Source organism: Acinonyx jubatus, chromosome D3, assembly GCF_027475565.1.
Source record: "Acinonyx jubatus isolate Ajub_Pintada_27869175 chromosome D3, VMU_Ajub_asm_v1.0, whole genome shotgun sequence".
In the NCBI taxonomy this organism is placed as follows: domain Eukaryota; kingdom Metazoa; phylum Chordata; class Mammalia; order Carnivora; family Felidae; genus Acinonyx; species Acinonyx jubatus.
The window spans coordinates 43234149-43256984 of NC_069392.1; the positions used below are offsets into that span (position 1 = coordinate 43234149).

The following is a 22836-nucleotide window of genomic DNA, read 5'->3' on the forward strand; positions in this document are numbered from 1 at the left end:
CCTTAATTTAGGTTACTTTCCTGATGGTTTTAGAGATTTGAATTTGTCTCTTCTTAAGTGGTGAAGGAAATAGTGATACTCTGAAGTGGTTGGACTGGATTCATATGTTGATTCCATTACTATTTAGCTTTTGTGACCTTGGGTAAATCACTTACCTCTTTGAGACTCTATTTCCTCATTTGTGAAATGGATAAAATAACAATACCTTTCTCTTAAGGAGTGTAACAGACTTTTACACTTATGGTAAAAGCTCAGTAAATATTAGATATTATCACTATTCTAACTACTGTCATCATCATCATAACCTGTGGAATGTAAAGGTATTTATGTATCATGCTATTAAGTATTAACTAGAACAGAGAAAACTCTTTTATATTTTTAAAGTAACTTTTTTTATAATTTTATTTTTAAAAATAAATTGCTGTTAACCTATTTCTTTTTTTTTTTAACCTATTTCTGTATAACTTAAAAATAATTTTATTTTTAGGGTTCTGTTAGAGTCTCGTAGAAAATCTAAGAAGATTACAGCCAGAGGGATCTTTGCAGGTGCCAGAGTGGTACGAGGAGTGGACTGGCAGTGGGAAGATCAGGATGGAGGAAATGGACGTAGGGGAAAGGTGAAACTTTTTTATTAATTCATCATGTTATTCTAGAATATTGTATGTTCAGAAGATTTTTATTATTATAATTGAATTTCTTGGCCCATTTTTTCCTGTGTCACTAACAGTTTTTTAAAATCTTCATTTCTTTTTTTTCCCGGAAGAGAAAAGATTGTTCCTGCTCTGTTGTAAATATTGACATTCATGGAGAAGGTTGTTGGGTAGATTTTACCTTTCCACTTTTAGGCTTCATATTGCCATTTTGTTGCCCAGAATGCTTTTCTGAGGATCCTGTTTGGGCCAGTCCTTCTTAAACAGTATGTCCTGCTTTTGACATTCTTGTTACTAACATTTCACTTGAATTTACTTGTTTTATATTTCATTCCCTTGAAGGCCTGTTTCTAGGCAGCTACTTTTGTTATCCAGTATACTTAACTCTGTTGCCCTTCTCAGGTAAATCGTCCAGGAATCAAATTATAGCAGTTATTCTGAGCAGAATTTTGTATAGCCTGTTTAATTGGGGTGGGATAGCCAGAGATATTGGGGTAAGTGGGTTGTTGGTTTCATTTATGTTGCTTTTGCTGATTATTCATTCATTGATTCAGTCAACTAATCTTGAACATGTATTGTTTGGTGTTATGCTAGATGCTAGATGTACTGAAATGAGTAACATTTCACGTATGAGACTTAGATGTCAGTCACTATCCGTTCATTCTACTGTTACCTTCTTGAAAAAATTGTTTTTAGCATTGGTGAATGATGATTTTAAAGTCTTTGTCATTGGAGCACCTGGATGGCTCCGTTCTTAAGAGCGTCAGAACTCTTGATTTTGGCTCATGTCATGATTTCACAGTTTGTGGGCTTGAGCCCGGCAACAGGCTCTGCACTGACAGTGTGGATCCTGCTTGAGATTCTCTGTCTCCCTCTCTCTCTCTGCCCCTCCCTTGCTCGTGTGTGTGTGTGTGTGTGTGTGTGTGTGTGTGTGAGAGAGAGAGAGAGAGAGAGGTGCTTGCTCTCTCTCAAAATAAATAAATAAATAAACTTAAAAGTCTTGGTCATCTGAAAACTCTCTTTAAAAAAATTTTTTTTAATGTTTAGTTTTGAGAGAGAGAGAGAGAGCGAGAGCAGGAGCAAGCATGAGTGGGGGAGGGGCAGAGAGAGAGGGAGACACAGAATCTGAAGCAGGATTCAGGCTCCGAGCTGTCAGCACAGAGCCCGATGCAGGGCTTGAACTCACAAACCACGAGATCATGACCTGAGCCGAAGTCAGATGCTTAACCGACTGAGCCACCCAGGTGCCCCTAGAGAGCTGGTTTATCTTGAATCATTCTGAGGATCTGGCCAAAGATTTTAAATTTTGTAAGGAATAATGGATTTAAAATAATACACTGTTCTTAAAAGGAACCCTTTAAGAATATAAATCTAACATTTTATATTGAATTGTGTATTTTCTGATGATCTGTTACTATAATCACCAAGCCTCCCAATTCAGTATTTCTACAATGATTTTTGGAATTACCTTATAATTCCTGGAAAAATGTCTCTAATTATAATTCAGTTATATGTTAGAATTGACCTAGTTGACAAAATAGTATTTTCCATGATCCTGTTACAGAGGATGATAGCTGAAATGGTATTTAAGATTTTAAATATAATTAACTGAACTAACTTCTCCCCTTCCCTTTTAAAAATTGTTTTCTGCAACAATTCCCTTAGGTAACGGAAATCCAGGACTGGAGCGCATCAAGCCCACATAGTGCAGCATATGTTCTCTGGGATAATGGTGCTAAGAACCTTTACAGAGTTGGCTTTGAGGGCATGGTGAGTAGTAAGAGTCACAAAAGACAAAAATATTAGATAGATGAAAATAAAAATAGCCCTTATTGTATTTTTTTTGTCATATGCTTTTGTCAGAATATAGCCATCTGAATTATGAATATGCAACAGGAGAAAAATCTGTAAAGTGAGGATTTAATAAAACTACATTTTTAGTACACTTGCTTAAAGTATGTAATAGTAAATATGCCCACTTGTCCATCGACTAATGAATGGATAAAGAAGATGTGGTGTGTATACACACACACACACATATATACACAATGGAATATCACTCAGCCATCAAAAAGAATAAAATCTTGCCATTTGCAAAAAAGTGGATACAGCTAGAATGTTTAATGCTCAGCGAAACCAGTCAATCAGAGAAAGGCAGATACCATGTGATGTAACTCATATGTGGATTTAAGAAATGAAACAGAAGAGCATAAAGTGGGGGGCGGGAAGTGGAAAGAGAAGAGAGGGAAACAAACCATAAGAGACTCTTAACAATAGAGAGCAAACCGAGGGTTGATAGAGGAAGATGCGTAGGGGAATGGGATAAATGGGTGATGGTCATTAAGGAGGGCACTTGTGATGAGCACTAGGTATTGTATGAAAGTGATAAATCACTGAATTCTACTCCAGACACCAATTTTGCACTGTTTGTTAACTAACTAAAATTTAAATTTAAAAAAAAAAAGAAAGAAAAAAATAGTAAATATGATTTTGCCCTCAGTGAATATTTGGGTAACTTACTATATATTGATTGTCTAGAGCTGATCCCTTAGGAATCCAAGTTAGGGGCTTATTTATTAAAATCGATCCCCCAAAAATTTAGAATCATCTGTAAGGCTGTTCCTTGGCATGGACACAGAGTATAATATTATAATGAGGTTTTTATGGGATGTTTGTATTCTGGCTCTAGTAGCTAATAAAAGTATAAATTATAGTAGATGTTAAAGTTGTTTTTAAAGAGATTTTCCCCCTCTATTTTTATTTATTTTTAAAATTTTTATTCTGGTTATTCATTTATTTTTTTTTAAGTAGGCTCCAAGCCCAGCGTGGGGCCTAATGCAGGGCTTGAACTCATGACCCTGAGATCAAGACTTGAGCTGAAATCAAGTCAGGCACTTAACCGACTGAGCCACCCAGGCACCCCTCCTTTTTTAAAGAGTAGTATTGGTAATTGAAAATGATTGACTTAGAAGCACTTTAAATTACTTAAGTGCTTAGGAGAATAATAGTGGTTTATTCAATGGATTGCCCTATATTTCTGCATTTCCTGGAAAACTGTTTAAATGTTGACCTCGGCTATTTAATTTATGAAGTACAACTAAATATATTAATGCCAAAACATTAATGCCTATCATATCTTTTCCATCTTGAATACATTCCTCCTCAAAGAATTTAAATTGGATTTTTTCCCAACTCTTATATGCCCTTGGTAGGAGGGGAAAAATATCCCACTGTCTGTTTGCCTTTAATTTATTCCATTTATTTTTAAAAGCCAGCAATGTAGACTCTAAGCAAATACTTCATTTACCAATTTTAATACTTGTATATTGCATTAGTTATCAGTTTTTCATTGGTATTAGTATTATTAGTATTTTTATGCCTTCTCCTGTTTTTAAATTGTGGATTTTTCTGGGAATTCTGACTGATTATTAACTTGCTTCAGATGAAGCCTTACAGGATGTATGTGCAGAGGTATTTAATAAGTAGTGTATATGTAGATTGATCCTTTTTGATGGCTGAGTAGTACTTCTCTGTATGATTATGCCATTATTTAATAAGGTTTCTGTTGGTGGTACCTCCATTTTTTAAAATTATTGCAAGATTTTTTTTTTTTAATTGTTGTAAGCATTGTTTCAGTAAACATCCTTAGACATATCTTTGCACATTTATGGGTATATTTCTTTAGGATAGATTCCTAGAAGTGGGATTGCTGGGTTAAAGTATCACATTAAAATAATTTGACCCATGTCTCTTTGGCTGAGACTGAGCTAAATGTGATGCTCTGGTGGGAAAGGAGGCTGTAAAAGAGAGTCTGTGTGTGTGTGTGTGTGTGTGTGTGTGTGTGTGTGTGTGTATGTTAGGAACTATTAGATACTTTTAAATCTAAATTTTCCTAGTAACTTTCAAGGTTCTTCTAAGTTCATGTTTTCTGTACTTTTGATTATATCACTGCCTCCCCATTCAGATATTTAAATAATAGTATGTTTTCTTATAAAAACTAAGTGGGAAGGAACTTGAGTTAATCAATTTATGAAGTAAGGACTAAAGTTTATGTAAATGGAAAATTACCTGGCCGGGAACCAAAAGACTAAATTTGGTCCTATCCTTTTCTTTTTTCTGGTTGTTTAGTTTTGGATACTTTTCTTTACTAAATGAGTTAATACCTGGCTTGTATATGTCATAAAATTGGTTGAAAAGAGTAAATGAATTGAGTTCTTTTTTGTAAAAGTATTTTTAAAATAGAATGTGTTAGTTACATTTTAAATACTAGGTATTTGTTGAGGGCCTATATGTGGTGTTGAAAATATTTTAGTGGTGAAGATCTAGGCATTTTCATTTTGAACTTTAAAGGAAAGCTAAAAGTAAAGTATGGCCTATCTGGAGATCAGGCTTTTAATTTTTGATGAGTGCTTTTGAAAGCAGTGTTTAGTGTTACTGTTAACCTAGAGCTACTCTTAACTTTTGCTGAGGGTATGTTCTGAATGAACATTTTTGCCTATTTTAGGTACTGAGCTATACTTGAAGTTTTCAAGCATCATTTTTCTGGTTTCTTTTCTTCTTCTTAGTCTGATCTCAAGTGTGTCCAGGATGCCAAAGGAGGTTCTTTCTACAGAGATCACTGTCCTGTGCTAGGTGAGTCAGCAGACTAGAGAAATTACTAACTAGCAGGTCAGGGTTCTTGGAATCAGAAATCTTTAAATGGGACTTTAAAAAAAAGTTATTTAAGGGATACTTTTTGGGTTTTATTTTGTTTTTTAAAGCATTTGTTCTATTTTATCAATTTATTTAGACTGAAAAGGTTGTCATGTCTTAAAAATTGGTATACCATTTATATGTCATATTTGAAACTTTGTCTTTTAGTTATAAACGTAGTGTTGAAAAATTTTGTGTTAGATTATCAGTATGTCTTACATATTGAGAATAGAATCTGACAATTTAATGCTTATAAATTCCTTAGAAGTTTTATAAAATTGCCTTAAAAAAAGTTTTATTTATTTGAGGGCGGGAGGGGGCAGAGCAAGAGAAAGAGAGAGAGAGAATCCCAAGCAGGCTCCAAGCTGTCAGCATGGAGTCAGACTTGGGCCTCTAATCCACGAACCATGAGATCATGACCTGAGCTGAAACCAAGAGTCTGATGCTCAACAGACTGAGCCACCCAGGCACCCCTAAAATTGCCTTCTTAATACAAAAAAGGTTTGAAGATTAAGGTTATATAATAAATATAATTTTTCATGTGCCATTAAAGTAAGGGATAAGGAAACCAAATTCTTTATTTTATAGATTCCTTATTGTGGCCACAGTAAACATTTACCACAGTATTCAGATTAAGGTTTTAGTCTGTGAATGTTTGCCTTTTCATGTGAGCTCTGTGTTCCTTTTTTAAAATCATTTGATTTCCCTTCTGGCCAAAAAGTTTTATTTTTTTGCAGCATACCCTGATTTTCTTTTTCTTTTTTTTTTTTAAGGACTGTAGAAGAAGTACTTATATTTTGACAAGATCATTCCTTTTCCATGTTTCAGAAATTTCCTTCTTTTGGATCTTGCTTTCACAAGAGAAGTATAGAATCAACATATTTTTTGGATCCCTCATCATAGTGTTTTATGATCATGAATCCTTTATCCCAGAGCTAGGTTTTTTTTTCTTTTTTTTTTTTAATTTTAAAATTTATTTATTTTGAGAGTCAGCGAGCAGGGGAGGGGCAGAGAGAGGGAGAGAGACAGATTCCCAGGCAGGCTCCACACTGTCAGTGCTTGGAGCCCAGTGCAGGGTGGGAACCCATAAATTGTGAGATCATGACCTGAGCCGAAATCAAGAGTCAGACACTTAATTGACTGAGCCACCCAGGTGCCCCTATCCCAGACCTAGCTTTGAGAATAATATAGGAAATGGGCTTTTAAATATCTAAAGATGCTCTTTAGGAAAAAAAATCAAAAGGGCCATTTGGTAAAAAATAGTACCAAGCACTTCAGAGAAGAAAATAATTTTAAGATTCTCTTTCATATTCTCTAGCTGGTTATGGTGGCTGTAGTTTGTTACTGAACCTCAATAACTGTCTAATTGTAGTTATTGCAGGAATAGTCAACAAGTCATCCAGGCAGAAAAGTGAACATTTTAAAAACCCAGAACTTTGTACTTTGATATAGGGTTATTGTTCGGTTGTTGTTATGAATCATCACATTATTTCAATTTGTGAGTCTGATTGTTTTTTTTCTTCTTATTTTTGAAGCTCCCTAGCTCCAGAATTTGATACTTAAAATATATTCTCAAAACATTTTAAAATTGGAGGGTAACTAAAACTAAAATATCTAGAGCTTGCTCTTGTTTAAAAATAATACAGTTGCATGCTATTGCAGGGGTTTTCCTTTACCTTTGTCAACTCCCTCTGCAATTACAGGTGAGCAGAATGGCAACAGGAATCCTGGTGGATTGCAGATTGGTGACCTGGTGAATATAGATCTTGACCTAGAAATTGTACAGTCTTTGCAGCACGGTCATGGAGGATGGACTGATGGCATGTTTGAGACTTTAACTACAACTGGAACAGTTTGTGGCATTGATGAAGATCATGACATTGTAGTACAGTATCCAAGTGGCAATAGGTTGGTGATATTTCTTGATTTTTAGTAATGGCAAATAAAGTTAGTATATAGAAGAAAGAACCTTAGAGAAAGCAAATAATGTGCTATAATCAAAGACTCCTTTAAGCTAGCTCTTAAGATAGTAGCTAAAAATCCAGAATATGTTGGTAAAGTGGAGCGGAACAAATGATAAATGTGTGTATGGTATGTATGTGAATTTATATGAATATGCTTATGATACAATGTTCTGTGCACTTTTTTTTTTCTGGAGGAGGAGAATACATTGTATTGGTATTAGGTCAAATACAGCTAAAAAGTTCTCTGTTCATAATACACCATATCAGTTTGCCCTGAATGAGAATAAAATTAGAACTCTGGCCCATATCTCCAGTCATCTCTTGGTACCATAGCTTTTTCTTGCCACAGACGTGTGAATACACCAGTCCTTATTAGCAACATAGAATTACATTCATTTCTTCACTCTCTACCTTTGCACATACTACTTCTTCCATGCAGAATACCCTTTTCTCCTTTTCTGCCTCTTTGCCTGGATTAACTCCTACATCCTGTAAATACTGAGCTTATATGTTTTGGGAACCTCCTCTCTTATTCCACAATCCCTGGTATATGTACATGCTATTCATATGTGTAGGTCTCCTGTTATATATGAAAATAGTTATTTATTTTACATCTAGGTTGTGAGTTTCTTGGAGCCTTTGATTTATTTGCTCTTATGGGCTAAAGTATATTCAATTTACTGGCATGTTTATAGTATTTTATTTTATTTTTTAAAAAAATTATTTATTTTTTATTTTACAGAGAGAGAATGTGCATGAGCAGGGGAGAGGGCAGAGGGAGAGAGAAAGACAGAGCAGGGGAGGGGCGGGGAGAGAGAGAGAGAGAGAGAGAGAGAGAGAGAGAGAGAGAGAGAATATCCCAAGAACCCCAACACGGGGCTCATTCCCATGACCCTGGGATCATGGCCTGACCTGAAATCAAGAGTTGGATGCTCAACCCACCCACTGAATCACCCATGCACCCGTTTATAGTATTTTAAAGAAAAAGCAGTAGTCAAATTGAACAATTGTCAAAGCTTTGTTACTGATATATGCATAAAGAAACAAACTTGTTGAGGTTCCTTAGGGGAGGGGTTATATATAGGATGAAGAAAATTAACATTAAGTTGTTTCCCAGTGTATAGAATTAGCTCTAATTGTGTTCAAATCTGAAGGATACACGTGGTCATACCAGGAGGTACAGAAATAGCGTTTGACAAAATCCAAGTCCCTTTCATGATAAAAACACTAAATAAAGTAGTAACGGAAGGGAACTTCTTTGCTGGTAAAGGACATCTATGAAAACCCACAGCCTAGGGTGCCTGGGTGGCTCAGTCATTTAAGCATCCAGCTCTTTCTTTTTTTTATTTTTTTATTCTAAAAATTTTTTTTAATGTTTATTTATTTTTGAGACAGAGAGAGACAGAGCATGAACGGGGGAGGGTCAGAGAGAGAGGGAGACACAGAATCTGAAGCAGGCTCCAGGCTCTGAGCTGTCAGCACAGAGCCCAACGTGGGGCTCGAACTCAGGGACCGTGAGATCATGACCTGAGCCGAAGTCGGACGCTTAACCGACTGAGCCACCCAGGCGCCCCTAAACATCCAGCTCTTGATTTTGGCTCAGGTCATGATCTTGTGTTTGGTGAGTTCAAGCCCTGCATTGGGGTCCACACCAACAGTGCAGAGCCTGCTTAGGATTCTGTCTCTCTCCTTCTCTTTCTCCTTCCCTGTGTGTGCGCTCGCTCTCTCTCTCTCTCTCTCTCTCCCCCTCTCCCTCTCTCTCTTTCTCTCTTTCTCTCTTTCTCTCTTTCTCTTTCTTTCTTTCTCTCTCTCTCCCTCTCATACACACACACACACACACACACACACACACACACACACACACAAAATGAATAAAATAAACCCACAGCTAACCTCATACCCAACTGGTGAGAGACTGAATGCTTTTCCCCTAAGATCAGGAACAAAATAAAAATGTCTGCCCTCCCCACTTTTATTCAGCATTGTTCTAGAGGGTCTAGCCAGGGCAATTAGGCAAGAAAAAGAAATAAAAGGAAGAAATAAGAGAAAAGGAGTTAAACCGTCTTTGTTCATAGGTGACATGATCTTGTGAATAGAAAAACCTAAGGAATCCACAGAAAACTGTTAGGACTAATAAGTGAGTTCTGCAAAGTTGAGAGATGCAAGATCAACGTAAAAAAGTCAATTGTATTTTTGTATACTAGCAATGAGCAATTTGAAAATGAAATTAAGAAAAGTTTCATTTACAGTAGCATCACAAAGAATAAAATACCTAAGAATCAGTTCAGCCCAAGAAGTGCAAGACTTGGGGAGCCTTGCTGGCTCAGTTTGTAGAGCATGCAGCTCTTGATCTTGGGGTCATGAGTTTGAGCCCCATGTTGGATGTATAGATTACTTAAAAAAAAAAATTGCAAGACTTGTACACTGAAGGCTACAAAACATTGTTGAAGGAAATTAAGGAAGACCTAAATAAATGGAAAGACATCTCATATTTATGGACCAGAAGATCTGATATTGTTCAGATTGTGTATTAGTTTCCTAGGGTTGCCATAACAAATTACCACAAACTGGGTGACTCAAACCATGGCACCTTATTCTTTCACAGTTTTGGAAAGCTAGAAGTCCAAAATCAAGCTGTTAGGGAGATTGGTTCCTTGTGTAGGCTCTGAGGGAGAATCTGTTCTATGCTTCTCTTAACTTCTGGTGGTTGTTGGCAATCCTTGGTGTTCCTTGGCTTGTAGATGCATCATTCATTTCTCTGCCTCTGTCTTCACATGGCCTTCTCCTCTGTGAGTCTGTGTGTCCCTGTGTCTTCATGTGGCCTCCTTTTTTGGGGGAGGGGTACACATTTTATTTTAAATGCATTCAAATCGACTGTTTGAGACTGAGAGCCATATGATCAGTCCTCCAGCCCAATAATTTTATTTTGGTGCAGCTTAACCATCCATGAGGAAAGAACCCTGAGGAAACATAGAAGTAAGTTAATTGAGCTCATGATAATTCTAAAATCTTTTACAGAGAAAATGACCAAAGCTGATTTCACATGACCTTCTTATAAGGACACTAATCATTGGATTTAGGGCCCACCCTAATCCAGTATGACTTCATTTTAACTCGATTAAATCTGCAATGACCCTGTTTCTAAATATGGTCTCATTCAGAGGTATTGGGGATTAGGAGTTCAACATATTTTTTGGATGACATAATTCAGCCTATAACAGATGCCAGTTTTTCCCCAAACTAATCAACAAATTTAATGCAATCTGTATCAAAACCCTAGTACCTTTTTTATACAAACTGACAATCTATTTCTATAGTTCATATGGAAATTCAAGTAACCCAGAATAGCCAAAGCAATTTTAAAAAGAAAAACAAAATTGGAGGACTCACACTTCCTAATTTCAAAATTTATGATAAAGGTATAGTAATCAAGACAACCTATTATTGACATAAGATGGACGTATAGATCAATGGAACAGAACGGAGAGTCTGAGAATAAGCCCTTGCATTTAAAGTCATTTAATTTTTGACAAGGATTCAATACAGTTCAGTGGGGAAAGAACAGTCTTTTCAGTAAATGATGCTGACAATATATATAGGCATACCTTGGAGATATTGCAGGTTCGGTCCAGACCTCTGTAATAAGGAGAGTCAAATGAAGTTTTTGTTTCCCATTGTGTATACAAATTATGTTTACACAATACTGTAGTCTATTAAATGTGCAGTTATACTGTAAATATTGTCCAAAAATGCTAACTATAATCTGAGCTCTTTGCGAGTTGAAAACTTTTTACTGCCAACATTAATGTTGATGGCTGCTGCCTGATCAGAGTGGTGGTTGTTGAAAGTTGGGGTGGCTGTGGCAATTTCTGGTGACAACAGTGATGTTTGCTGCATTGATTGACTCTTCCTTTCATGAATGATTTCTCTGTGGCATGCAGTGCTGTTGGGTAGCATTTTACTCACAATAGAACTTCTTAACAGAACTGGAGTCAGTCTTCTGACAACCTACCTCTGCTCTATCAACCAAGTTTATGCAGTATTCTAAATCCTTGTTTTCATTTCAACAGTCTTCACCCTATCTTTGCCTGGAATTAATTCCTTCTCAAGAAACCACTTTCTTTGCTCATCCGTAAGAAGCAACTCCTCATCTGTTCAAAAGTTTTAGTATGGGGTTATGGTAATTGAGTTATATCTTCAGTCTCCACTCTTAATTCTAGTCCACTCCTAATTCTGGTAATCTGCAGTTACTTCCTCCACTGAAGTCTTGAACCCCTCAGGGTCATCCATAACATTCAAATCAACTTCGTCGAAACTCCTGTAGTTGGATATACAGGATATACAGGATCAACAGTAGTTGATATTTTGACCTTTTCCCATGAATCACAAATGTTCTCAATGACATCTGTAATGGTGAATCCACTCCCAAAGGTTTTCAGTTTACTTTTCCCAGTTCATTGGCGGAATCACTATCTATAGTAGATATAACCCTATGAAAATATACTTTTTATTTCCTTTTAATTTTTTGAGAGAGAGTGTGAGTGGTGAGGGGCAGGAATGAGAGAGAGAGGGAGGGAGGGAAAATCTTAAGCAGGCTCCACACCCAGTGCGGAACCCAGTGTGGGGCTTGGTCTCACGATTATGAGATCATGACCTGAGCCAAAATTAAGAGTTGGATGCTTAACTGACTGAGCCAACCAGGTGCCCCAATGAAATGTATTTTTTTTTTAACATTTATTTGTTTTTGAGACAGAGAGAGACAGAGCATGAACGGGGGAGGGTCAGAGAGAGGGAGACACAGAATCTGAAACAGGCTCCAGTCTCTGAGCTGTCAGCACAGAGCTCGGCGCGGGGCTCAAACTCACGGACCACGAGATCACGACCTGAGCTGACGTTGGACGCTTAACTGACTGAGCCACCCAGGCGCTCCGATGAAATGCATTTTTAATATTTGTTTATTTTTGAGAGAGAGCAAGAGTGAGCGTGCACAAGTGGGGGAGGGGCAGAGAGAGAGGGAGACACAGAATCCAAAGCGGGCTCCAGGCTCTGAGCTGTCAGCCCAGAGCCCGCTGCAGGGCTTGAACTCAAGAACTTCGAGATCATGACCTGAGCCAAGGTTGGGTGCTTAACCATTGACCCACCCAGGTGCCCTGATGAAATGTACTTTTAAATCCTAAAATATAAGACTGTGTGACCTTGGATTAGATAGTGGTTTCTTACATACGACCCCCAAGGCAGAAGGACCAAAGAAAAATTGAATAAATTGGACATCATCAAAATTAAAAAATTGTGTTTTGAAGGAAACTTTGAGTGGGAGAAAATATTTGCAAATCATATGCCAGACTTGAGACTTGTATCTAGAATATATAAAGAACTCTTATAATTCAACAACAAAAGACAACTAACCCATTTAAAATATGGACAAAGGATTTTTAAACAACAGAAATTCATTTTCTTACAGCTCTGGAGGCTGGAAGTCCAAGTTCAAGTTTCCATTAGGGTTGGTTTCTGTTGAGACCACTTCCTGGCTTATAGTTGGTTGCCTTCTCACTATGTTCTCCCATGGCCTTTTCTCTGTGCATGCTCAGAGAATGACATCTCCTCAATCTGTTCCTTTTCTTATGAAGACATCAGTCTTGGTGGATTAGCATCCCACCTTTCTGACCTCATTTAATTTTAGTTATTTCCTTAAAGGCTCTGTCTCCAAATACAGTCACAGTAGAAGTTAGGAGTTAATACTTACGGAAAGATGCTTAACATTATTAGCAATTAGTTAGTAGGGAAATGTAATTCAGAATCACAATGAGGAATGTAAATGTAGGGAAATGTAATTCAAAATCACATACTAGAGTAAAATAGTATATAATTACAAGTGTTGGTGAGGGTGTGGAGAAATTAGAACCAAAGCCTCGTACACTGATAATAGGAATGTGAACTGGTCTTGATGCTTTGAAAATATAGTTAGCATATGACTCAGCTGGTCCACTCTTAGGTTTACACTCAAGAGAATTGAGGGGCGCCTGGGTGGCTCAGTCGGTTGAGCATCTGACTTCAGCTCAGGTCATGATCTCGCAGTTCATGGGCTTGAGCCCTGCGTCGGGCTCTGTGCTGACAGCTCGGAGCCTTGAGCCTGTTTCGGATTCTGTGTCTCCCTCTCTCTCTGCCCCTTCCCCACTCATGGTCTGTGTCTCTCTGTCTCTCAAAAATGAATAAACGTTGGGGCGCCTGGGTGGTGCAGTCGGTTAGGCGTCCGACTTCAGCCAGGTCACGATCTCGCGGTCCAGGAGTTCGAGCCCTGCGTTGGGCTCTGGGCTGATGGCTCAGAGCCTGGAGCCTCTGTCCGATTCTGTGTCTCCCTCTCTCTCTGCCCCTCCCCCGTTCATGCTCTGTCTCTCTCTGTCCCCAAAATAAATAAACGTTGAAAAAAAAATTAAAAAAAAAAATGAATAAACATTAAAAAAATTAAAAAAAAAAAAGAGAATTGAAAGTGTGTCCACACGAAAACCTGTACATGAATGTTTGTGGATGCATTCTTAATAACAGCCAAAATTTGAAACATCCCAAATGTCTATCATCTGATGAATGGATAAACAAAATATGTATCCATACAGTGGAATCTTATTCAGCCATAAAAAGGAATGGAGAACAGAATACTGACATATGCTGCAAATAGATAAATCTTGAAAATGTTATGCTGGAAAGAAGCCAGTCACAAAAGTTCACATATTATGTGATTTCTGTAAAATATGCAGAATAACCAAATATGTAGTATCTTACTAATTATTGAGGACCAGGGAGAGGGGTGAACGTGGATTGACTGCTACTTGTCATGGAGTATTTTTCTATGGTGATGAAAATGAAATTAGATAGTGCTTGGTGGTACAAGGCTGTAAATGTACTAAAGCCACCCAATTAAACACTTGAAATGAGGGAACTATATGGAATGTGAATTTTATCTCAAAGCTCTTAATACAAAGAGGAGGAAATCTTAAGTTCAGTTTAGTACATACTGACATTTAGTGTTACTTTTTACTAACATTTTGTGTTATCTTGTTTGTTGTTTGGAAATGTTAAGCTAAATTGGCATTATTACTTGCCAAATTCTTTCTTGGTCAGAACTTGGGCAGTAGTGTTAACAGTAACATAATATGAATTCTAGAAAATAACCTTTTTTTCTGTTCTGTTTTTTTAACAAGGATTTATTAAGTACTTATCCTGTATTAGCCCTGTGATTAGCACTGGGATTTCAAAGACAATTAAGACATGGTCCCTTGCTTTGCATGGGTTTCCTTTTTAGTTTGGATGGATAAAACCAGAAATAACTGCATTAAAATGTAATTGCGATAGGTGAGTATTCAGGGTATTCTAAAGGTACAAAAGAAGAGTGGTCATTTCAGGTAGGCAAATCAGAGAAAACTTCAGAGAAAAAATTACCTTTGGAGTAAACTTAAAAGATGGACTCAGTTTTCACCAGGGGGGGAGGCACTGTAGGCAGAGGGAACAACTCGAGTAAGTACTGCCGTGTTTCAAGCACTGTAATAGGTCAAATAAATTTTGGAATACTGGGAGCAAGGTAAAAAAAGCACTGATTGTAAGGCTAGAAAGAAATCTTAAAAAACTATTTTTAAAAAAATCTTTATTCTTGAGAGAGAGATAGAATGTGAGTAGGGGAAGGGCAGAGAGAGACAGGGAGATACAGAATCCGAAGCAGACTCCATGCTCTGAGCTGTCAGTGCAGAGCCTGACATGGGGCTCGAACTCACTGCAAGATCATGACCTGAGCCGAAGTCGGATGCTTAACTGACTGAGCCACCCAGGCACCCCTAGAAAGAAATCTTTGCATATCTGATTTTTATTCTTAACTGGTCAGAGACACTTCTTTCTCTTTGTGGTTGCTTTAGAAAGAAGAGTTTATTTCCATGGTTACAGGAAGTTAGTAACAGGTTTTTATATGTTAAGACCTCTCATTTAAATTAAATAGAGGAGGATAAAATAGTGCCATATTGTAAAAGCTTATTCAGGGAACCTTTTTTCTTTGGAGTGATATATAGGACTGGGGGAACAGAAGTGGTAACAGCATTGGAAAATGCTTAATGGGGGCGCCTGGGTGGCTCAGTCGGTTAAAGTGTCCAACTTTGACACAGGTCATGAACTCATGGTTTGTGAGTTCGAGCCCCACGTTGGGCTCTGTGCTGACAGCTCAGAACCTGGAGCTTACTTCGGATTCTGTGTTGTCTCCTCTCTCTGCCCCTCTCCCGATCGCACTCTGTCTCTCTCTCAAAACAAAATAAACTTTAAAAAAAAAAAGAAAAAAAAAAAGAAAAATGCTTATGTGTAGCAGAGAAGAATGTGTAGCAGTGATTGCAGTCATGTGAAATACCCATGTATGACAAATTAAAACTAGATATTGTTTTTATCCATGAGATTATTAATGGTATGGAGAAATAGTACACTCTCTAGAGCCAATTTGGCTCTGTCGGAATTGTAAACAAATACATATGGTGATTAGGTGGCTTTTTAAGAATCACTAATGAAATACTGACCCTGTTTGCACAAAGATGTACATACGATGATGTTCTTTATAGTATTGTTTGTAATAGTGAAAATTTGGAAATACTTTAAAAGATAGTAGGAGAATGGTTAAATGCATTAATGTATAACCATGTAATGGACTGCTGTAGCCACTGAATTGGAATAAGTAGGTCTATTTCTGTGACATTGAAAATAAATCTTCCAAAGTACATTCTCTGAGAAAAAAGAAGTCCCAGAATTTTATTTATATATATGTATATATGTGTATATATGTATATATACATACATATAAATATAAAATATATAAAATCTGTTTATGAAAAAGGAAGCAACTCTGTATGTTAGAAGTATCAGTGCACTAATAGAAGATCACAGGGATACACAATGGAGTGTTTGTGTCCCAGTTTCATTAGATTTTTTTAATTGAAGTATATAGTTGACACCACAGTGAGTATTTACAGTGGTTTGGGGATGGGATAGGGGATGGGGATCCTGGTGTGTTTGTGTGAAATGGAAATTTCACTTTCACTTTATATGTTTCTGGAAGGTTTTAATATTTAACAGTAGTGTATTTTATAACAATTTTTAAAACGTAAGGGGAAACTAGACAGAAGGATCGTATTAGGGTGTGAGATTACAGGTAAGTCTTTCCTTAAATATGTGTAATTATAAAAGGGAAAATAAATTGTTCAGGACATAATTGCAAAGGATTGCTTTAATGTGCTCATGTGTTAGAAAATTTTTTTGCCCTGCAATGTTTAAGAATGTTGTGTTAAAATTAAGTAAAGTTACCTATTTTGAGTTTTGCCTTTGATTTTTAGGTGGACCTTCAATCCTGCCGTTCTCACTAAAGCAAACATTGTCCGAAGTGGGGATGCTGCTCAAGGTGCAGAAGGAGGTACCTCACAGTTTCAAGTGGGTGATCTTGTACAAGTTTGTTATGATCTGGAAAGAATCAAACTTCTACAGAGAGGACATGGAGAATGGGCTGAAGCTATGCTCCCAGTAAGTATATCTAAAATAGTTTCAGACTAGTAATAATAAAACAGTTTTAGACTAGGAATTACATTATACGTGTGTAGATTTAAAAAATATTTGAAGTTTGGAAACTAAATTAGCATAATTCTTCAAGAATTGTACTTGGGGGCACCTGGGTGGCTCAGTCAGTTTAAGCGTCCAACTTTAGCCGAGGTCATGATCTTGCGGTTCATGGGTTTGAGCCCCAAATTGGGCTTTGTGCTGACAGCTCAGAGCCTGGAGCCTGCTTCAGATTCTGTGTCTCCCTCTCTCTGTCCCTCCCTCAGTTGCACTCTGTGCCTCTCTCTGTTTTCATTGGCTGCTAGGCATACTTATGTCTTTTATTGTCTAATTTGTTCCAGTTAAATTAGCCCAGGAAGGTCCATGTAGGGCTACAGTTAGTAGTGTTTTAAAGAGCTGTTACTGGAGAATGTAATGTAGGTGGAAGGTAACAGGGACTTCCCTGATACTTAATCCCAGAAGGAGAGAGAGATGCTCATCCAGTTGCTAGCAGTGCTGGACCACCACTGCTTGCCTTAGTTGGGGGCCTGCCTCTAAAACTTAGAGTATGAAAGAGCAACTCTGAATGTGTGCCATCTGAGCTGCCTTTGCTCCCAAAGAGTTATGGTGTAATTTTTAACTTATTCATTCGACACATTTTTCACCAAATGTTCAGGAATAACAGAAAAATTTGTTTGTTCTGCCCTTTTTGCATCCATCCTTTTTCTCCATCTGTCCCTCGCTCTTACCTTCTGTCCCTTCCTTCTGTACTACTACCCGTTCTGTTCTGCTGCTCCCCATACTTTCTTGCCCTATATCCCATTTCCTTCCACTTTGCTGTGTCCTCGTGTTTAGCCCTCCACTTTGCTACCCCTACTCCTTTCTCATCCAGTCACAAAATTTGTCCTATCCTGGCCACCCCACCCCCCACCCGAGTCCCATCCCATTCAGTGCTTCCTTCCTTTACTGTGTACCCCCCCTCCCATCTCTCTTCATGTCTCATCCCCCTATCCTGTATTGTCTAGTGCTCTGTCCTGGCCAGCACCATCTCCTATCTCGTCTAGCCCTCTGTCTCCTCCCATCCTGTCCATTACCCCCCCCGTCCTTCATGTTGTGCTGCCCTTCCATCAGTCCATCCTTCCTTTCTGCCTTGCTCCCTTGGCAGATATTTTAGCACAAACAATGTACCTATTAGGCTTCAAAGATTTAGTAGTGAACAAGACACAAAGAAATCTATTGTTATGGTGTTTTCATTCCAAGACATTTCATAGTTTGCAGATGCTGCCGACATCATTTTTTTATTGTTTTAGGTAGGTAGTGACTAAGTGATAGTTGTCTGTGTTGCAGGAGCTGTATTTTAGAATTCTGGTGTCAAAAAATTAAGTTCCATATGATCTTTTGTTTGCTTTTATTAAAGTTTATTTTTAGACAGAGTGTACATGCATGTGCACTAGTGGGGGGCGGGCAGAGAGAGAGAGGGAAACAGAGAATCTCAAGCAGGCTCCATGCTCAGTGAGGAGCCCAGTGCAGGTCTGGATCTCAAAACCGTGAGATCATGACCTGAGCTGAAATCAAGAGTCAGCTGCCCAACTGACTGACCCACCCATGTGCCTTTTGTTTGCTTTTGATAGTAACATTGGTTAAAAAATGTATTGATGTACTTTAAGCCTATGTTAGTTAAATGGAATCTTTTGACATGTTTTATATGAGATACATATATTATTTAAGATTTTTTTATAGTCAAAATGTTTTTGTTTTTCCCCTTAGCAGTGACAGCTTATATATAGCAGTGTATGTCTTTTGTGTGCCTAGTTATTCAGCACTGTGCTAAATGATATATATATATACACACACACACACACGTGCACACACAGATATGTGTACACACACAAACACATACACAGACTTTGTCATAGGAGCATTATAAGCAGATGGTTGTATGGCATCTTTATTTTAAAGATGAGGAATCAGAGCTAAGTTTCTGAACTGAAGTTTGAACTCAAATCTGTTTTACTTCAAAGCCTAAGTGCTCTGTCTCCCATAGTAAGCTTTTATATAAGCAAAACCTGTAGGTTATAGCTAGAGGGGAATTCTTGGGTTCCACTGGTGATGGTGTAGAATTTTAATTTTCCTAAATTGTCTTGATAAAAATAGTCAACAACTAGATTAGCATAACCAAAAAAAAAAAAAAAAAGGCGCAAGCATCTATATTAAAACCAGGTGACAGAGTAGCCAATTGAACCCTAAAATATGAATGAGTAGTGAGAAAACACTGACAGCTACTGGGTCTATATCTGTTTGTCTGGCAGCAGAGAGAATTAATGGGGATCAGATGGACCCAAGAACAAGGGAGCTCCAATATAGCTAACAAGTATTCATTGGCTAGTATAGTAGATGAGGGTGGAAACAACAGCTAAACCTGGGAGGGCTTTTGCAGACCTCATTTTGGGGTGAGGGTAATAGGTCCATGCCAAAGTTTGAAGCGGCTTGAGCAGCCTGAATCTGTAAACTCTCAGAATGAATCAGCCATAGCTCCCTTTCTGGGCAGAGCCCTCCATTAAGGAGAAGGTGCTGGGAATAGAAACTAAATTGAGTAGGATAGAGACAGTAGGGACAGAGGAAGGATAAAAGTTTGAAGTGATCATTATCAAATCCCCATACATAATTATTGTTGAAAAAAGACAATAAGGAATAGCATAACTTCTCTACAAACGAAAGTACAGTAGAAGATATCACAGAAAACTAAAATCTAATGATTCAAAATGAGCTAACAAATTAAAATGATAAAAGATGAGTGAAATGGATCATAATTATTTTTTAATTTTTATTTATTTTTAAAGAACTTACATACTTTTTTAATGTTTATTGATTTATTTTGAGAGAGAGAAAGGGTATGAGTGGAGAGGAGGTGCGGAGAGAGAGAGAGGAGAGAGAGAGAATCCCAAGTAGGCTCTGTGAGCTGTAAGCATGGAGCCTGAGGCGGGGCTAGATCCCATGAACCATAGATCATGACCTGAGCTGAAATCAAGAGTTAGACACTGAACTGACTGAGCCACCCAGGCACTCTGAAATGGATCATAATTAGAAATGAGGTGATAGAACTTAGGAAAGAATTGAAAAGGAAAGATAATTTCAGAAATGAGTAAGCTTGATGCAACACATCAGATAAATATAACATAATGCCTTTAAGAGAAACAAGGTAAAAAGGAAGAAAATTTTTTAAATAAAAAAGGTAAAAAGTATTTCAGGGAAAGTGACAAATATAGATTACCTAATATATGTGTATTAGGAGTCCTTGCAAAAAAGGAAAAACAAAAGCCAAAGCAATGGACTATAAAGCTACTAAAATTTGTAATTCCAGGAAAAATGCCCCTGAATTAAAAACTTTAAAGGTAAATATTAAAAGGATACATCGTATAGCTGGGAAAACTGAGAACACCAAACACTGAGCCATTTTCTGGTAAATAATTGAATCTTCAAGAAAAGAAAACAATTCTTTGGGTATCTAGGGAAAAAGGTCAAGTTTTACTTACAAAGAAAAGAAAATCAGATTATTGTTAAGGAAAAAAACTGATCTCTGTGCTTTGTGATCTCAGCGAAATAACATTTATTTAAGGTACTCAAGGAACAAAAATGTAAGCTAAGAGTTTTATATATAACCAACTGACTTTCAAGTATAAAAGTTACAAGTTGCTATGAACATGTAAGAATTTATAGAATCTTGTTCCCATTAGCTTTTTCTGATTAATCTCCTGAAAAGTGTTTCAGACAACCGACATGAGAGATATCAACTGAAAGCTGATAGTGATCATTAAATATGTATTTATTTGTTGAACTAAGATTAAATGATGGTTAAAGGAAGAGGTAGAGTCTGTATAATGGTTTTATGCTCTAACAACACAGATAAAATGTAACTTTATAGAGTATAACTCAAAAAATGGGGTGGGAATGGAGAGAGCATATATGGAAAGTTTAGCAAGCTGCTCGATTGCCTTTTAGTTATTATGTGGAACTAAATACTATTATTTTAAACCTATATATATATATATTTTTTTTTAATTTAAATTTAAGTTAATTAACATACCGTATCATCTTGGTTTCAGGAATAGAACCCAGTGATTCATCACTTGCAAATAACACCCAGTGCTCATCCCAACAAGTGCCTTCCTTTTTTTTTTCTTTTTTTTTTTAATAATTTAACTTTATTTTTTATTTTTTATAATTTACATCCAAATTAGTATATAGTGAAGCAATGATTTCAGGAGTAGATTCCTTAATGCCCCTTTAAATTTTTTTTTTTAATGTTTTTATTTTTGAGAGAGAGAGAGCATGAGTGGGGGAGGGGCAGAGAGAGAGGGAAACAGAATTTGAAGCAGACTCCAGGCTTTGAGCTGTTAGCACAGAGCCCGATGTGGGGTTAGAACTCACAAACCATGAGATCATGACCTGAGCTGAAGTCGGACGCCTAACTGATTGGGCCACCCAGGCGCCTCCCAACAAGTGCCCTCCTTAATGCCCATCACCCATTTAGCCCATCCCCCTTCCCCCATCTCCCCTCTGGTACCCCTCAGTTCTCTGTATTTTAGAATCTATTATGGTTTGCCTCCCTCTGTGTTTTTATCTTGTTTTTCCTTCCTTTTCCCTATGTTCATCTGTTGTGTTTCTTAAATTACATATATGAATGAAATCATATATTTGTTTTTCTAAACCAAAATATTAGGGAGAAAAAAGGTAAGGGTAAGAACATGAATGACTAATTTCAATGTTGTACATACTAGGGAACCAATTGACTCACTCTGTCTCTTTTTTTTTTTTTGAAGAGGGAATAAGGTTTTATATATATATATATATATGTATAAAATACTAGTATTATTGTAAGTATAACTAATTAGGACAATGCAGAGTTCATGTGACAAAAAGCAAACAATGGAGGGATTAACCGTGAAGTTAAAAAAACATGTTTCATATCTAAAGAAAGGAATATGGTGTAGGGAGAAAGGTAGATAGGAGACATCTTTGAATATATCTTGTTTTATAGATTTGATTTAAAACCACATATATCTTTTATACAATTATTAAGCAAAATTAAATTCAAAAAGGAAGTTCCTGAAAGTAGAAAATAAAATGACATAAATGAACCTAAATGTGTTTCCTGTTGGCATAACTGTACAGAGAAAAGTACAGGTGATTTTTAACACAGTTGTTTGTCTTTATATCTTTTTAGAAAGAATATACACTAAAGAACTGCCTATAAAAAGGGATTTTTAACAATTTTCATTGATCTTGTTGTCTGTGGTAGTGCTAATATTATTATCCTGAGATTGTTTTATGTGTGATGTGACAAAAAAACAAAACAAATGAGTAGTTATATGATAATTTTAATTCTGTTATCCCCAGTGACTTTGAGAACCAGAATGATCAGAGTGGGAAAAGGAGATATGAATGTAACATAGAAGAGGCTAAGTAAAAACCCTGTAGTCTTGAATTTGAATTGGAAGAATGTTTGAACTTATGATTTATTTTATCATTAAAACAAAACATCTCCTCCCCTTCCCCCCCACTATTTCCTAGCTTTGTCCATGAAAAGACCTAGAAACAGTAACCATTCTAATAACAATACCAACCTTAGTGCCCAGATTACGGTCTTTTTTTTTTTTTTTAATTTTTTTTTTTTTAACGTTTATTTATTTTTGAGACAGAGACAGAGCATGAATGGGGGAGGGACAGAGAGAGAGGGAGACACAGAATCAGAAGCAGGCTCCAGGCTCTGAGCCATCAGCCCAGAGCCTGACGCGGGGCTCGAACTCACGGACAGCAAGATCGTGACCTGAGCTGACGTCAGACGCTTAACCGACTTAACCACCCAGGTGCCCCCAGATTACAGTCTTGAAATAGCCTTTCCCTCTGTATAGAAACCAGTCTTTGGAGAAATGGCTAATTCTAGCTCTTTGGAAGTGAACAAGATGAGTCTCATACCAGGT

General features: G+C 37.1%; 1 protein-coding gene across 1 annotated transcript in view; it reads left to right on the forward strand.

The window, feature by feature from the left end:
• The window catches only part of MIB1 (MIB E3 ubiquitin protein ligase 1), a 126726-nt gene that overhangs the window by 22920 nt on the left and 80970 nt on the right, over nt 1–22836 (forward strand). The window contains exons 3-7 of the mRNA XM_027068624.2: nt 488–617; nt 2316–2420; nt 5216–5282; nt 7046–7250; nt 16660–16843. Of these exons, the coding sequence (XP_026924425.1) occupies nt 488–617; nt 2316–2420; nt 5216–5282; nt 7046–7250; nt 16660–16843 (691 nt within the window). The remainder of the gene's footprint in view (nt 1–487; nt 618–2315; nt 2421–5215; nt 5283–7045; nt 7251–16659; nt 16844–22836) is intronic.